We start from the raw sequence: 17,128 nt of genomic DNA, 5'->3' as shown, positions 1-17,128 counted from the left end.
AAATATACAGAGTGGTAAACAACCTATAATGTTGAAGAAAATATATCCAACTCAAATTGAATGGTTTTGTACCTCTTCAGTTGCAAGCATCCTTAAACTCCCTCTCTTTACTTCAATGAATAGGCTACATTTATCACATACCATTACACACCAATGGCTGGTAGACAAGCAATCCAATTCGGATAATTTTCCCACTAATTCACCCCCCCCCCCCAATAGTTGTAGTTCATTGACAAATGTATTGCTTTTTTAATGCCTTGCCTATTCTCTCTGGAATTACATACAAAACGGTTATCTTCACCTCACGAAAGGCATTTAGTGTTCATGAAATTATTATTCTAGACGACAATGTTCTAAGAATTGTTCAATTGTTCAAAGAATTGTGTTTGACCAGGGAACAATCTTAATAATAACATTTGTATTTCTTTTTAACTAGAACATGTATTATTCATTTCTCACCTTCTGCAATGCCATTGGTCTGTTAGAGTAGACCTCGTGACGTTTGACGTCAAGTCCACGTGTCATAGACCTAGGAAAAAAAACGTAAACATTGAGCCAGTAAGGAGGCAGAAAATCTTTTGGCTAAGCCTAAAATGCTTACATTTAGCTTGACCGTTGTTCGACAGTAAGTAAATACCACCACCTTTCTGTTTTGTGTGCTGTATGTATAATATATTTACTAAAATGTACGTAGGCTTCTGCATTCTTGACAACCCTATTGAACCACTTCAAAGCACAGCTGTCAGTTGCCGACAATATTAGCTAGGAAGCGTGTTGCCTATTCAAATGTATCATCTAACAGTATTATTCTGTGCCAAAGCGGCTGCCTAACTAAATCCATAGGTTTCTTATTCTGCCACCATATCGAAGCAGTGTCACCCTGAGTGTCCTCTCTCCATAGACCACATATAAAGCCTATCTCCCATGCAGCCTCCTTGAAAGACATGCAAGTGATCAAAGCTATTAACGTTAACTTTTAAGCTATTTGTGCACCTCTAGAATTTATCTGATACTCTTTATCCTCAGAAAATTGCTGTGCATGTAATTTTCAAAATGATTATCTTCTCAATTTCACAGTGGGGAGACACAATACAACAAGGAGAAGTTGCTACAAGGTATGTTGTCATTTGTAAACATTCCAACCTTGACCAGTAATGACCTTCACTCGGGAATCATGTGTGATTTAAAAACAAAGGCTGTAAGAACCAGCTATAAACCTTTCCTTGTTGCTCATGTATCAGCTAGTAGAATCAAAGTTATTGATCCTCATCTGTTTCCATGTTCACTTGAGGGGGAATGTTAAAATAATGGTAATTCACACAAACACTGACTAATCCCTTATCCAACTGGTTTTCTAAGTGTGTATACAGTTGAAGTCGGAAGTTTACATACAGTTAGGTTGGAGTCATTAAAACTCGTTTTTCAGCGACTCCCCAAATTTCTTGTGAACAAACTATTTTTTTGGCAAGTCTGTTAGGACATCTACTTTGTGCATGACACAAGTCATTTTCCCACCAATTGTTTGCAGACAGATTATTTCACTTATAATTCACTGTATCACAATTCCAGTGGCTCAGAAGTTTACATACACTAAGTTGACTGTTCCTTTAAACGGCTTGGAAAATTCCAGAAAATTATGTAATGGCTTTAGAAGCTTCTAATAGGCTAATTGACATAATTTGAGTCAATTGGAGGTGTACCTGTGGATGTATTTCAAGGCCTACCTTCAAACTCAGTGCGTCTTTGCTTGACATCATGGGAAAATCAAAAGAAATCAGCCAAAACCTCCGAAAAAAAATTGTAGATCTAAACACATCTGGTTCATCCTTGGGAGCAATTTCCAAACGTCTGAAGGTACCACGTTCATCTGTACAAACAATAGTACGCAAGTATGAACACCATGGGACCACGCAGCTGTCATACCGCTCAGGAAGGAGACGTGTTCTGTCTCCTTGAGATGAACGTACTTTGGTGTTGAGAAGTGCAAATCAATCCCAGAACAACAGCAAAGGACCTTGTGAAGATGCTGGAGGAATCAGATACAAAGGTATCTATATCCACAGTAAAACGAGTCCTATATTGACTTACCCTGATAGGCCGCTCAGCAAGGAAGAAGCTACTGCTCCAAAACCTCCATTAAAAAAAGCCAGACTACGGTTTGGAACTGCACATGGGGACAAAGATCGTACTTTTTGGAGAAATGTCCTCTGGTCTGATGAAACAAAAATGGAACTGTTTGGCCATAATGACCATCGTTATGTTTGGAGGAAAAATGGGAGGCTTGCAAGCCGAAGAACACTATCCCAACTGTGAAGCACAGGGATGGCAGCATCATGTTGTGGGGGTACTTTGCTGCAGGAGGGACTGGTGCACTTCACAAAATAGATGCCATCATGAGGGAGGAAAATGATGTGGATATATTGAAGCAACATCTCAAGACCTCAGTCAGGAAGTTAAAGTTTGGTCGCAAATGGGTCTTCCAAATGAACAATGACACCAAGAATACTTCCAAAGTTGTGGCAAAATGGCTTAAGGACAACAAAGTCAAGGTATTGGAGTGGCCATCACAAAGCCCTGACCTCAATCCCATAGAAAAGTTGTGGGCAGAACTGAAAAAGCGTGTGCGAGCAAGGAGGCCTACAAACCTGACTCAGTTATACCAGCTCTGTCAGGAGGAATGGGCCAAAATTCACCCAACTTATTGTGGGAAGCTTGTGGAAGGCTACCCGAAACGTTTGACCCAAGTTAAACAATTTAAAGGCAATGCTACCAAATACTAATTGAGTGTATGTAAAATTCTGACCCACTGGGAATGTGATGAAAGAAATAAAAGCTGAAATAAGTCCTCTGCTATTATTCTGACATTTCACACTCTTAAAATAAAGTGGTGATCCTAACTGACTTAAGACAGGGAATTGTTACGAGGATTAAATGTCATGAATTGTGAAAAACTGAGTTGAAATGTATTTGGCTATGGTGTATGTAAACTTCCGACTTCAACTCTACCTGTTGGTCTTGTGCTGTCAGGTCAGGGGGTGGACACTTCCCTGTCGGAGCCGGGGATCCAGCAGGCAGAGGCTGCAGGACTGTACCTCAGAGAGCTCAGGTTCTCCAACGTGTTTGTCAGTAACCTGCAGCGCGCCAGACAGGTGAGTTTTCCTGAGATGCCACTGGTGTTACATGGGATGTCGTCTTAGGTTACGGTTAGGTGACCCTAACCTCGTCCACCCAGCTGGCTCTATGTAGCAATTGAGCCTGGGACCAAGGTTAGTTGACCACCAGAAAGATTAACAATGCACAGCAGATGTAGGATGTAACCTCATTTTAGTTTAGATTCCCAGTGTGGACTTATAATTGCGGCTGCACTGTCACTGCCGTTCAATAGCAGAAAATGGCAGGAGATGTTGGCAACTGATGTCAAAGTAAAATCATTCCTTACTACAACACCTTTTCAGTGGGAAAGACTCAGATGAGACATTAAAGTCACTTCAATAATTCCTGGAACAAAACTTCTCCATTGTATATGTTACTGTGAAGGAGGGAAGAGAGCAGAGGATATATTGAACCTCAGAAGTAGACTACAGGATATGAGAAATGTCAGCGGGTAGAACTAAACTCAAAAAAAAAAAGAAACATCCTCTCACTGTCAACTGCGTTTATTTTCATCAAACTTAACACGTGTAAATATTTGTATGAACATAACAAGATTCAACAACAGACATAAACTGAACACATTCCACAGACATGTGACTAACAGAAATTGAATATTGAAGGGGGGGGGTCAAAATCAAAAGTAACAGTCAGTATCTGGTTTGGCCACCAGCTGCATTAAGTACTGCAGTGCATTTCCTCCTCATGGACTGCACCAGATTTGCCAGTTCTTGCTGTGAGATGTTACCCCACGCTTCCACCAAGGCACCTGCAAGTTCCCAGACATTTCTGGGGGGAAGGGCCCTAGCCCTCACCCTCCGATCCAACAGGTCCCAGATGTGCTCAATGGGATTGAGATCCAGGCTCTTCGTTGGCCATGGCAGAACACTGACATTCCTGTCTTGCAGGAAATCTCGCACAGAACGAGCAGTATGGCTGGTGGCATTATCATGCTGGAGGGTCATGTCAGGATGAGCCTGCAGGAAGGGTACCACATGAGGTAGGAGGATGTCTTCCCTGTAACGCACAGCATTGAGATTGCCTGCAATGACAACTATCTCAGTCCGATGATGCTGTGTGACACACCGCCCCAGACCATGATGGACCATCCACCTCCAAGTTGATCCCGCTCCAGAGTACAGGCCTTGGTGTAACGCTCATTCCTTCGACGATAAACGCGAATCTGACCATCACCCCTGGTGAGACAAACCGCGACTCGTCAGTGAAGAGCACTTTTTGCCAGTCCTGTCTGGTCCAGCGACGGTGGGTTTGTGCCCATAGGCGACGTTGTTGCCGGTGATATCTGGTGAGGACCTGCCTTACAACAGGCCTACAAGCTGTCAGTCCAGCCTCACAGCCTATTGCGGACAGTCTGAGCACTGATGGAGAGATTGTGCATTCCTGGTGTAACTCGGGCAGTTGTTGCCATCCTGTACCTGTCCTGCAGGTGTGATGTTCGGATGTACCGATCCTGTGCAGGTGTTGTTATACATGGTCTGCCACTGCGAGGATGATCAGCTGTCTCCCTGTAGCGCTGTCTTAGGCGTCTCACAGTATGGACATTGCAATTTATTGCCCTGGCCACATCTGCAGTCCTCATGCCTCCTTGCAGCATGCCAAAGGCACGTTCATGCAGATGAGCAGGGTCCCTGAGCATCTACCTTTTGGTGTTTTTCAGAGTCAGTAGAAAGGCCTCTTTAGTGTCCTAAGTTTTTATAACTGACCTTAATTGCCTACCGTCTGTAAGCTGTTAGTGTCTTAACGACAGGTGCATGTTCATTAATGTTTATGGTTCATTGAACAAGCATGGGAAACAGTGTTTAAACCCTTTACAATGAAGATCTGTGAAGTTATTTGGATTTTTACGAATTATCTTTGACAGGGTCCAGAAAAAGGGACGTTTCTTTTTTTGCTGAGTTTAGAAGTACAGTAATGAGGGCAATGTTAGTTTCTAGCCTAGTAGCTGATTTGGTTGTAGGTGTGGAGATTAAGACAATGCTGTCATTGTTCACACATCCTTATCCTTTGTCAGACTGCAGAAATCATTATGAGGAACAATGTTCACTCCTCGGGCGTTGAAATGGTCTTTGACCCGTTACTCAGAGAGAGGGTAAGTCTTTCATATGCCTCCTATTGCATGTATGTAGTATACATTTGATCCAGCCCAGTCTACCTCAACAGGGACCTTAGTTTGACATTCAAATACAATGCATAGAAAAGTATCATCAAAGTGGTTCATCAATCATACAGGGTTTTGGGATCGCAGAAGGACGGCCCAAGGAGGATCTAAAGAACATGGCTAACAGAGCCGGCCAGTCGTGTCGAGACTATACTCCTCCAGGAGGGGAGACCTTGGAACAGGTTAGACTGGGATCTAAACATTTTATCAGCTTTCCCTTTGGCCCTGCTGTTGGCTAGCTGCCAACAGCTCAGAGCTGGATTCCATGGCCAACAGTGCCATGCAGGGGTTCAACTCGGAACTTCAAGGCAGAAGCTCAACACATCATTAATAGATTTTTCTTCTAGGGAGATAAGTATTATTTTAGTCCTTGTATATTTTAAACGTGTGTCTGTCTCCCTCAAGGTAAGGCTGCGATGCAAGAAGTTTCTAAAGTCCCTTTACCAGCGCATGGTTGACAACCACGGCTGCTCAGGACAGAGTTCTGCTGCTGTAGGGAGAGAGGCCGGGGCCGGTGCAGCTGAGTCTGGCACAGATGGGCCCCTACCTGGTCTGCCTGACGACGGGATGGAGGGTGTCCCTCTCCATGCCCTGGTGGTGAGCCACGGGGCCTACATCCGTGTGGCTGTGAGACATTTTGTGGAGGACCTGCAGTGCTCTCTGCCCCAGGGCCTGAAGATGTCCAAGTTGTTGTCAGCCTGCCCCAACACAGGCATCAGCCGCTTTGTCCTCATCGTGTCTCCCACAGAGTCTGGCCTGGCGCTCTCTGCTGTCCGCTGTGTTTTCACCAACAGGAAGGACCACCTGACCTCCCATAACATATGTTACATCACACATTAAAGATGGACAAGGCAACACAAAAGGTTTAGTCACTACTCTGTTCTGTTTAAATGTTATTTACTGTAGCTAACAAACCACTGAAAGTGACCTGTCTAATATTGATGATATGAGTTGGGGGGAGATTTTAGTAGGGTCATCGAAGAACACAAATCACCAATTGATTCATTTTTTATTTTATACACAGTAAATAAATTAAGCATTTTTGCACAGTTTATATCTTCGCCTGTTTTAAAGCTTTTTAAGTAACCTACACGTTATGTGACCTCACCCATGGTGACCTAGGCTCTTTTATGAATATGTATTGGAAGTTCCCCAAAGTGGATAGATTTTGAAGATCGGTATCTTCTACCTTTTCTGATGTTCTTGGAGTCACTATACCAGTCCTTAATGATGACTCATCACACACACTGTCACTCCAACAATGACGTGTAATGCTGACAGGTTTGACAACAGCAGAAAAGATGCTGGCGCTGCGATGGCAATTACACACAAGAATGTACTACCTCAGTTGTTCGTTTGATTGTGTATTTATTTGGCTAGAGATCGGGGTGGGTTGGCTTGAGAGGTCGAATGGTACAGCTTGAATCAGTCTGAAGTTGGGTCCATATCCCTGTAGTGATATCATGTATCTATTTTACAGTAGATCATTGCTCAGTGCAAATTCTGCAGAACTATTGGCAGGATGTCTGTATATCCTGTGTGAGTCGATTTTCCCGGTCTTCCAATATTTATCCATGGAATGTTCTATGGAAACTAAACACTTCCTGTGTCATAGTCCAATGAAATGAGGACTTGTTTGGAATGTTTTAGTGTGGATAATGTAATGGTTTGTTTCCACTACTAAGTTGATCATGTTGAAGATTTAGTTGTATTGTTTTTGTCATATTATACCAAAGGCAGAAAAGTGTGAGGAATGTCATTATCTTTTAAAGCCTTTACAATGCAATGTGGAGTTATCACTTTTTGTGGTCCTTGTCCATTATGAGATAATAAATTGTACACTGCAAAAAGTACAGAGTTACAGTATTGTTTTGTATTATTTTGGTTGTGATTAATCAATACAATACAAGGCTTCAATATTGGTGTTTAACATGTTCAATGGCTATGTATTTCAAGTGTTCAAAGTGGTCACAAGCTTCCTCTGATCTTGCTCAAATGTAATTGTCACTGAAGGTTGCATAAGAGGCAATAGCTTGTGCAAGTCTTGTAGTTTATTTATGCAAAGCAGGATTTGAACAGCTGGACGTTTGCAGGGTGGGAAATATCAGGTTTAATCACCCGAGGGCCCCCTTCCGAGTTACAGGCTTGCTCATGTTTATAACCTGATAGAAATCACTTACGTTTCAGTGCTCAGGCAGAGCGTGACCGGTCAAAGAACTGGGGCAATTAAATTATGCGACAGCTACTGACCTGTGTCTAGATTGTTCCAGAGACAACCATGAGTAATGTTCCGAAGGCACCAGTGGCAGCATAAACATCTGTACTAAATCTGATCCTTCAACATGAATGGGTGGGTTTGCATAAAACTCAAGTGTTATTACAGCTCTTTTTTTTGAAAGAATATTGCAATGTGTGAATAAACTGCCTAAAAAATATTGAAAAATATCTACACTATCATATCAATCTAAAAAATGTGCCTTCACTCATGACCACCACTGAGATTGTTAAGGCTCCTCTCAGATGTGACAGCCAGGTCAATGTGGTTTAACCTCAAAGTGAAACAGGACAAAGATTAGTGGTCACTGTAATGTGTTCCTTTGACTAAAATACCTCCAACATGTTACTTAGTGAGAGTGAAACGAAATTAGAATGTGGAAATGTTTATTTGTAGACAGTGATGGTTTGGCAAAAACTAAGATATGACAATTTTCTCCATAATGAGATGCGGAAGCGTGAGACATGCAACCTTAATGACTGGAAGCTCGAAGTGAATGAGTCAATGGTCAACCTGCTTAGCACTTAATGTGACACAGAGCTTCCTCACACATTTAGCCCGTACTTATATGATTGCATCATACATAGAATTCTAGGATGAAGTGGCTGTGAGTATACAGTTCTTCATCCTGAAGTTCTAAAATATTAATCTAAAATACAATATAAATTAATTGTAAAAAGTCATATTTTCTTCAACATAATACATTTTTTCAAGATAAATGTCACTAGCCCTCACACACATAACCTGTAAGTTATGAGAAGGCTTTCAGAATTCCTCTTTAACAGTTAAGCATCCATATAAATACTATAAATAACAATAAATTAATAGATTTAAATCAATATAACCTGTCGTATTTGTTCTGATACCCTGTAGAGGGGACCATTCATTTCCGTTTAAAATTAAACGTCTCCCTTGAAGAACATGCATTATAACATGCATGCCTACTGGCATATTAAACATTATAGTAGGGCTAATTTTAGATGGAATATGTTTAAGTTTCATATCAAGAATCCTCCCCGTAAACAGAGCGCAATCAAATACAGAATTTGCGTCCTGGAATCAAAAATCACGGAAACCAAGAGTTACTCACTGTGCTATAGTGAAGAATGGCCGAAATAAAACGTTCTAATGTGGTACTTTTTTGGATACATATTTCATCTTATGACTACATATCAATTACTAATATGCCCTAAAAATGGTGGCACGGTCCGACTTTCACAAGTATTACATCAGTTTAAAACATTGAGGGTTGATTGCAAAACTGCTAGAAAAGACCCAACGTGAACACATACATAGCTTACATTGATAAACCCAAGCGTACAACTGCGAGTGTCCTGTCCTCTTATCCCATCATTCCATTAATGATACGGGGGCTGGGAGGGGGGTTTAGGGAATGCACGTTCCACGGGTCGTCGGAGGGAGACTTTGACTTTGACGTCCCTCGGGGATTTCAGCCTCCTGGTCCATCTCCAAGGTGTCATCCAGCTCCGTCATTGCCCGGGAGTCCTCATCCTCCTCCGTTTGACCCAGCATGTTGTAAGGATCAGAAGAATCAACCACCCGGTTCCTCTTCTCCCGGTGCAAGAGGCGCTCCAGCGGCACGGTGTTCATCTCCGATAGGAAGAGGGAGGTTTGCGGTAGATTCTGACCCACCGTGTACACTTGCTTTATCCCTTCCAAGTTGAGCAGAATGCCAGTTCTCCAAGAGTAGTACATGTTGCGGTGGTTTTCCAATAACGTGTGGTTAAAAAGACAGTCTTCCTTGTGGCAAACAGTCTGTAAACAGATACATTTACGCAAACAGACCATTTATAAACGTACATAAAATAACTTCATTTTCAAAGTGTTACTTGAGTGCTAAACACAAGAACACTTCGACCAATGTAAAAATGTGATATTATATTGGCTATGTGTTTGGATAAAAGTGGTCTGAAATCCGTGCGTAAAAGCGCATTTTTGGTAGGCATATGACAGAAAGAGCTCAAATTAGGAAACTTCTCTCACGAGTCTTATTCTACATGTTAAGAAAACATGTATTTCAATTCAATGGATAATGAAAATGGGCATTTACTTACAGAGCTGAAAGGGTTTCCCAGGGCATCCATGCACAGGTAGCGGTTACTTTTGACTCCAAGTATCGCCACGCGCTCTCTTGTTTCCGCCTTCAATAAAATCACACCTGTTGACAAAATGAAATGTGTTAGCCTATAGAAGCAGATTAAAGACAAAGACTTAAAACAAAATTTCAATCAAAACCAAACGGCAAAAATGTAATAAGAACTTACTGTATGAGCTTCGAAGTGTAGTTTTGCGCAAGTGGCCATTTAAACTGATCTCAATGTAGAAATTGTTCACGTCTGAAGACGTCTGCAAACTGGCAAACTGGCAAACTTCAGCTGATCTGATGGTCCAACGTCTTCTCGGATTCCCCCAGTTGGATCCCAGGAGAGGTGATGGGTTTGGAAGAGCGTCTACTAGTCGAAATCCCTGAAGAACAGCCAGTAAGAGCACAAGGACGGCGTCCCTCACCCCTGATGTATTGGTTATTTCCATCTTTTACCCCTAAAATACAGACAATGTATCCCAGAGATTTCGGATGTAGCTTTGAAATCAGCAGCAAGCTGTTTTCAAACTTCATCTGATCTGATGGTCCAACGTTTGAGAACGGCTCAATTTAAAGGGACCCAAATGCCACTCCTGCTCGCATCCTTTAGCCTACGCAGCGCTCGCCCCCAACGCAGATGTGGGTCTTTCTCTCGGCGGAAGGAAGGGGGTGCATCTCCACCTGAATGTTTGTCTAAAGGTATTGGTCACCAAATAACGTAGTAGTCTCCTTGAGCAATGTCTGTACAAAAGTGACGTATTTTTTAAAACATCGGCACTTTCATAACCATGATCCTTGCACTAATATTTAAATTGCATATGTCATCACAGTGTGTGCAATATAACCCTCTGTCCAGTAAGCATATTATAATAGACCTAGATATTTTTTATAGATATAGAAACATATTAATCATTTCACATTGAAAAACTGACTATAGATAAGTCTATAGATAATCTATACAACCAATTCCCAAGGTTTCCTGTCCCTAATCTATACAACATATTCCCAACACCTTTCCAATGTTTTGAAAACGTAATTATATGATAGTAATTGAACATTATGGTACAATCTGTTCGAATTAAATGATAAGACAACATCTTAAACTTAGATAAATATTTGACTATTTAAAAACACAGATCTAATGTAGTGCTCTATTTCTATCTAGTATTTTCTATACAATTATAAAAACATAAATCCATGCCTGAATAATACTAATTAAGCTCCAAATTAACATTACACTGTGTGTATAGTTGATGATGACTGGGGGAGCTAGACTTACTTTGTCCAATATTACCCCTTGTGTAGAAACAACACTGCCGCTTCTTGTTTAGGTTACTTCCTATGTGAATTACACAACCATTGTCCTGTCTTCCTTTTGATTCCTACACATCTGTAATGGAACCACTTCACCATGCAGCAGGTGATCTTGCCGAACAGATGTCTATTGCAGGAACAGATTACTGCTGATCCCTCCTCCTATTCATTCAATACCATTTGCAACTTCCTTTTCTGCAACTCTGGAATCAGGTGATGTTCAACAAAGGCTTGGGTTCTGATCAACAGGTCTTGAATGAATGCCTCATCTCAGGGAAGATTGATGACAGAAATGCCTTGCTGTGTCCAGACAACAAAGTTACCCTGTTAACATCCTGTGACAAGCAGTTGTGTTTGAACTTGAGTGAAGTACTGGTGTTTTCTCTTCAACCAATTGGTTTCCAGGCAAAATGCTGGATCCTCCAGTTGAACTACAGTACCACTCAAAAGTTTATTCAAGAGTTTGTCTTTATTTCATTTTTTTTTTCTACATTGTAGAATAATAGTGAAAACATCAAACTATGAAATAACACATATGGAATCATGTAGTAACCAAAAAAGTGTTGAACAAATCAACATATATTTTAGATTTTAGATTCTTCAAAGTAGCCCCCCTTTGCCTTGATAACAGCTTTGTACACTCTTGGCATTCTCTCAACCAGCTTCATGAGGTCAGCTTAAGCTTTTATAGATTATATTGAATGAACAAGGGGGAAACATATCGCAATTGAAAATTGATTAATGTTTAAATTGAGTATTTGGCTGTTTTGGGCTGCCAGAGCCAGTCTAACTCTGAAAATAACATAAGGTTGTTGGACTTTAAGGAGTAATGGTAACGTTAGGCTCCTTAAAGGACAGATCAAAATGTACCAGGGGGGAGGGGCCTATCCAACTCAAGGTGTCATAAAAAAAATGCAAATGCAAAGTTACAATATTTCCACATGACCCTCCCCTTTTACTTTAAAATAAATTGAACACCCCCCCCCTCATAGAATTTCCTCAAAATAATGTTTACGACCACAAATAACAATAACTGTAGAGACCCTGTGTTTATAAAGGTGGATATCAACTTTGCCACTTCGGCATGCTTTTGTGGCAGAGTCGATGCCATGCAGGGCTACGGGACAGACGTTTGAGGGTTCACCGACTACCACAAACGAGCTCACTTTTCCTGCCTGTTTCATTATATTATAATCAGAGCTGGCTGCAGACAATGATCAGCTAGGGGGAAATAAGATTTTAAACAGTTTGATGCCATTTATAATTATATAAAATATACTAAACAAAAATATAAATGCAGGGCCTCCCGAGTGGCGCGGTGTTCTAAGGCACTGCATCACAGTGCTAGCTGTGCCACTGGAGATCCTGAAGACCCATGGCAATGCAAGCTGACACGGTCGACAGGTGTACAGTGTTTCCTCCGACACATTGGTGCGGCTGGCTTCCGGGTTAAGCGGGCATTGTGTCAAGAACCAGTGAGGCTTGCCTGGATTGTGTTTCGGAGGACGCACGGATCTTGACCTTCCCCTCTCCCAAGTCTGTATGGGAGTTGCAAAGATGGGACAAGACTGTAACTACGAAAAAGGGGTCAAATATATAAATGTGACATACAGCAATTTCATTCATTTGCAGTACATAGGAGGAAATCATACATTTATTAGACTTTAATCTATGGATTTCACATGACTGGGAATACAGAAACCTTAAAACAATATGGGCCTCACAATGTGCCTCAGGATCTCATCACAGTATTTTTGTGCATTCAAATTGCCATAGATTAAATGGAATTGTATTCGTTGTCTGCAGCTTATGCCTGCCCATACCATAACCCCACCATCACCATGGGGCCCTCTGTTCACAACATTGACATCAGAAAACCGCTCGCCCACACGACACCATACACGTGGTCTGAAGTTGTTAGGCCGGTTGGACATACTACCAAATTCTTTAAAATGATGTTGGAGGCGGCTTATGGTAGAGAAATTTAAATTAAATTCTGGCAACAGCTCTGGTGGACATTCCTACAGTCAGCATGCCAATTGCACGATCCCTCAAAACTTGTGACACCTGTAGCATTGTGTTGTGTGACAAAACTGCATATTTTAGCATGGCCTTTTTATTGTTCCCAGCACAAGGTGCACCTGTGTAATGATCATGCTGTTTAATCAGCTTCTTGATATGCCGCAGGTGGATGGATATGTCAGGTGGATGAATTATCTTGGCAAAAGAGAAATGCTCACTAACAGGGATGTAAACAATAATGTAACAGGGATGTAACACTGGTGTGATTGCTAACCTTTCAAACAGCAACACACAGCAAGTTAAGTTTTTATGTCAAATACACAAGTACAGTGAAATACATTTCTTGCAAGCTCTAAACATAAGCAAAATAACACATGAAAAATCTTATATTGCTGAATATGGGATTTATTGTAATTTATATAATTACAAAGTCCCTAACGTTGTAGATTACTGTCAATATCAAGTCCATTCAGACGATTCAGAAACAAAACAGAGTACGCCTTTTTCTCCACCCAGAACTGCATTTGCTTGCTATTATGACATCATGATGATCTCAGGTATGCCGTTTTTCATCCATAAGTACTAAAATATTTATCTAAAATATAACCCCAAAAAATAAATACATTGAAAAAAAGTCATATTTTGTTCATAATAATTTATTTTTCAAGATAAATGTCACAAACACTCACACACAGCCTACTCACAACTAACCTAATGTAGCAGCCATAAAAGAAACGCCTGAGCTGAGTCCCCACATCCGGTTTTCTGGGGAAACAGAAGCTATAACCCATCAAAGGCCAACTCAGAATTCCTCTTTAACAGTTAAGCATCCATATAAATACTAGAAATAACAATAAATGAATAGATTTAAATAAATAAATACTTTCTTTCAACTTTCTTAGGATTGGCTTTGTTGCTTGCTTTTGCTGGCCAGCACCTATCACCAACCTGTCCTTTCTATGTGTTCTGATACCCTGTAGGGTGTAGGCCTAGCATTCATTCCCGTTTTAAATTAAATGTCTCACTGCAAGAAAATGGCCTATAACATGTAGGCGTACTGGCATATTAAACATTGTAGTAGGCCTAATTTTATATGGAATATGTTTAAGTTTCATCATCATAATCTGACCTTGTACTCTTAGATTTAAGTGCTGCGTTCGACACTGTTGACCATGATGTCCTTCTGGACAGACTGGAGAGGTGGGTTGGCCTCTCCGGTCCAGTTCTAAATTGGTTTAGGACCTATTTAACTGGTCAAGAGTTCTTTGTCACCCTTGGTGAACATAACTCGGAGAAAATACATATCATGTTGTTCCACAACGTTTGATTGTGGGTCTGGTACTGTTCAGTTTATATATGCTACCCCTTGGCAGCGTTATCAGAAAGCACAGAATTAATTTGCACTGCTACGCAGACGATACACATCTTTACATTTCTGTGTCACCAGAGGATTTTAGCTCCACGTATAAATTATTATTTAAATACTTGGTTGGCTCACAACTTCCTCCAGCTAAATCAAGAGAAGAATGAGGTACTTATTGTTGGAGCCAAAGCCCAGAGAGAGAATCTAGCCGCACATTTTAATTCACGGGCAATAAAGATAAAACAACCAGGTAAAAAACGATGTGTTATTTCAGATTCTGAACTAAATTTCAAATCACACATTAGGAATGTGACCAAAATAGCTTTTTACCACGTGAGGAACATTGCCAAGGTGCGGCCGTTTCTCACTCAGGCTGATAGAGACTCATCCATGCTTTTATTTCAAGCAGGCTTGACTACTGTAATGTTCTCCTGTCTGGTCTACTCAAGAAAGCCATTAGTCAACTACAAAACATAGAATGCAGCAGCACGGGTACTGACCAAGACCAGACGGAGAGTACACATTACACCAATTTTAAAGGTCTCTGCACTGGCTGTCTGTGAGTTTTAGAATTAATTTTAAGATTCTTCTATTGGATTTTAAATCTATCCATGATTGTGCACCTCAATACATGTCAGACATACTTTTATGTTAGGTCCCTCAGGTCCAATGGCACTGGCCTTTTAACAAACCCAAAGCCTATGACCAAGAAGCATTTAGAAGCATGCCAGACAACCTGAGGGGGGCCGAAACTATGGACATATTTAAAAGAGATCAACTGTGGACATATATAAAAGAGATCTTAAAACACACATTTTAGCTTTGCTTTTCATTGGGGTCATTTTTTGTTGTTCAGTTTGTGTCATCTTTTGTTTTTTTATCTCATGTTTGTTGTTTAGTAAATATTTCAGCTTCTATTTTCATAGTTTTTTTTACAATGTTTTTCCTGTAAAGCACATTGTGTTGCGTTCCATGTCTGAAATGTGCTGTATAAATAAAGCTTGATTTGATAACCCGAGTATTTTCTTGTAGGCTTCTTACATTGTAAAACATTTAATAAAGTGACTTCAGCTCAACTAGCTACTGTGCTATAGTGAAAAATGAACAAAATACAATTTTCCGTCTTATGACTATATACAAACGACTAATATGCCTGTCACGGTCAGACTTTCACAGGTGTAATAGTTAGGGTTTGTTTCCAGACCAGCTGGAAAAGATCCAACGTGAACGCGCACACAATTTATATTCTTAAAACCAGGTGTACAACGGCAAGTGTCCTGTCCTCTTATCCCACCATTGCATTCATTATACGGGGGCTGGGAGGGGGGTTTAGGGAATGCACGTTCCACGGGTCGTCGGAGGGAGATTGGGGGGTCTCCCTGGAGATGTTGCGTCCCTCGGGGAGTTCAGCCTCCTGGTCCGTCTCCAAGGTGTCATCCAGCTCCGGCATAGCCCGGGAGTCCTCATCCTCCTCCGTCTGCCCCAGCATGTTGTACGGATCAGAAGGGTCAACCACCCGGTTTCTCTTCTCCCGGTGCAAGAGGCGCTCCAGTGGCACCGTGTTCTTCTCCGACAGGAAGAGGGAGGTTTGCGGTAGATTCTGACTCACAGTGTACACTTGCTTTATCCCTTCCAAGTTGAGCAGAATACCAGTTCTGCAAGAGTAGTACACGTCGCGGTGGTTTTCCAATAACTTGTGGTTAAAAAGACAGTCTTCCTTGTGGCAAACGGTCTGTAAACAGATACATTTACGTAAAAACTGCAATTTAGAAACGTATATCCATTAACTTAATTGTTTAAGTGTTGCTTGAGTGCTAAACACAAGAACACTTCGACCAGTGTAAAACAAAACAAAAAAGGATAAGATATAGGCTGTGTGTTTTGATAAAAGTGGTCTGAAATCCGTGCGTAAAAGCGCATTTATGGTTTATGTCAGGAAGGGTTCAAATGAGGAAAAAGTGTCATTCAATTATCTCACGTGTCTTATTCTAAATGTTAAGGAAACATGTATTTCAGTTCAATGGATAATGAAAATGGGCATTTACTTACAGAGCTGAAAGGGTTTCCCAGGGCATCCATGCACAGGTAGCGGTTACTTTTGACTCCAAGTATCGCTACGCGCTCTCTTGTTTCCGCCTTCAATAAAATCACAGCTGTTGACAAAATTAATTGTGTTAGCCTATAGAAGCAGATTAAAGACAAAAACTTCAAACCAAATTTCAATCAAAAAGAAACGGCAAAAGTGTAATAAGAACTTACTGTATGAGCTTCGAAGTGTAGTTTTGCGCACGTGGCCATTTAAACTGATCTTAAGGTAGAAATTGTTCACGTCTGAAGACGTCTGCAGGTGTACGTATCTTCTCGGATTCCCCCAGTTGGATCCCAGGAGAGGTGATGGGTTTGGAAGAGCGTCTACTAGTCGAAATCCCTGAAGAACAGCCAGTAAGAGCACAAGGACGGCGTCCCTCATCCCAGATGTCTTGGTTATTACCATCTTTTCCCCAAAGAACACTGAAAATGTATCACAGAGATTTCGGATGTAGCTGTGAGTTCTGCAGCAAACTGTTTACAAACTTCAGCTGATCTGATGGTCCAAAGTTTGAGAACGGCTCTATTTAAAGGGACCCAAATGCCACTCCTGCTCGCATCCTTTAGCCTACGCAGCGCTCGCCCCCAACGCAGATGTGGGTCTTTCTCTCGGCGGAAGGAAGGGGGTGCATC

General features: G+C 41.2%; 3 protein-coding genes across 3 annotated transcripts; 1 reads left to right on the top strand and 2 right to left on the bottom strand.

Moving 5' to 3' along the window:
• Positions 1-512: 512 nt before the first annotated feature.
• On the top strand, positions 513-6,383 carry LOC120032008 (fructose-2,6-bisphosphatase TIGAR B-like). The gene is made up of 6 exons (XM_038977915.1): positions 513-625; positions 1,078-1,115; positions 3,028-3,149; positions 5,183-5,260; positions 5,401-5,511; positions 5,735-6,383. The coding sequence occupies exons 1-6, from the start codon at positions 594-596 to the stop codon at positions 6,167-6,169; spliced, it is 816 nt and encodes a 271-aa protein (XP_038833843.1). The 5' UTR covers positions 513-593; the 3' UTR covers positions 6,170-6,383.
• A 2,607-nt stretch (positions 6,384-8,990) lies between these two features.
• On the bottom strand, positions 8,991-10,157 carry LOC120031922 (fibroblast growth factor 23-like). The gene is made up of 3 exons (XM_038977780.1): positions 9,890-10,157; positions 9,680-9,783; positions 8,991-9,380 (listed from the first exon to the last, which is right to left on the bottom strand). The coding sequence occupies exons 1-3, from the start codon at positions 10,155-10,157 to the stop codon at positions 8,991-8,993; spliced, it is 762 nt and encodes a 253-aa protein (XP_038833708.1).
• A 5,535-nt stretch (positions 10,158-15,692) lies between these two features.
• Positions 15,693-16,901, bottom strand: LOC120031911 (fibroblast growth factor 23-like). Its single transcript, XM_038977755.1, has 3 exons — positions 16,667-16,901; positions 16,457-16,560; positions 15,693-16,139 (listed from the first exon to the last, which is right to left on the bottom strand). The coding sequence occupies exons 1-3, from the start codon at positions 16,899-16,901 to the stop codon at positions 15,693-15,695; spliced, it is 786 nt and encodes a 261-aa protein (XP_038833683.1).
• Between the last annotated feature and the right edge of the window lie 227 nt (positions 16,902-17,128).

This window comes from Salvelinus namaycush, chromosome 38, assembly GCF_016432855.1.
Source record: "Salvelinus namaycush isolate Seneca chromosome 38, SaNama_1.0, whole genome shotgun sequence".
NCBI lineage: Eukaryota > Metazoa > Chordata > Actinopteri > Salmoniformes > Salmonidae > Salvelinus > Salvelinus namaycush.
Note: the sequence above shows the minus strand (reverse complement) of the source record. Positions and strands in the feature narration are given on the sequence as shown.

Excerpts from the sequence above, each read along its gene's own strand:
- LOC120032008 (XM_038977915.1), top strand. The coding sequence starts at position 594 with ATGCTTACATTTAGCTTGACCGTTGTTCGACA. Across the intron at positions 5,261-5,400 it reads ACCCGTTACTCAGAGAGAGG|GGTTTTGGGATCGCAGAAGG; the intron begins GTAAGTCTTTCA and ends TCAATCATACAG. Across the intron at positions 5,512-5,734 it reads GAGGGGAGACCTTGGAACAG|GTAAGGCTGCGATGCAAGAA; the intron begins GTTAGACTGGGA and ends GTCTCCCTCAAG.
- LOC120031922 (XM_038977780.1), bottom strand. The coding sequence starts at position 10,157 with ATGGAAATAACCAATACATCAGGGGTGAGGGACGCCGTCCTTGTGCTC. Across the intron at positions 9,784-9,889 it reads TACACTTCGAAGCTCATACA|GTGTGATTTTATTGAAGGCG; the intron begins GTAAGTTCTTAT and ends TTTTGTCAACAG. Across the intron at positions 9,381-9,679 it reads TGGGAAACCCTTTCAGCTCT|ACTGTTTGCCACAAGGAAGA; the intron begins GTAAGTAAATGC and ends ATCTGTTTACAG.
- LOC120031911 (XM_038977755.1), bottom strand. The coding sequence starts at position 16,901 with ATGGTAATAACCAAGACATCTGGGATGAGGGACGCCGTCCTTGTGCTC. Across the intron at positions 16,561-16,666 it reads TACACTTCGAAGCTCATACA|CTGTGATTTTATTGAAGGCG; the intron begins GTAAGTTCTTAT and ends TTTTGTCAACAG. Across the intron at positions 16,140-16,456 it reads TGGGAAACCCTTTCAGCTCT|ACCGTTTGCCACAAGGAAGA; the intron begins GTAAGTAAATGC and ends ATCTGTTTACAG.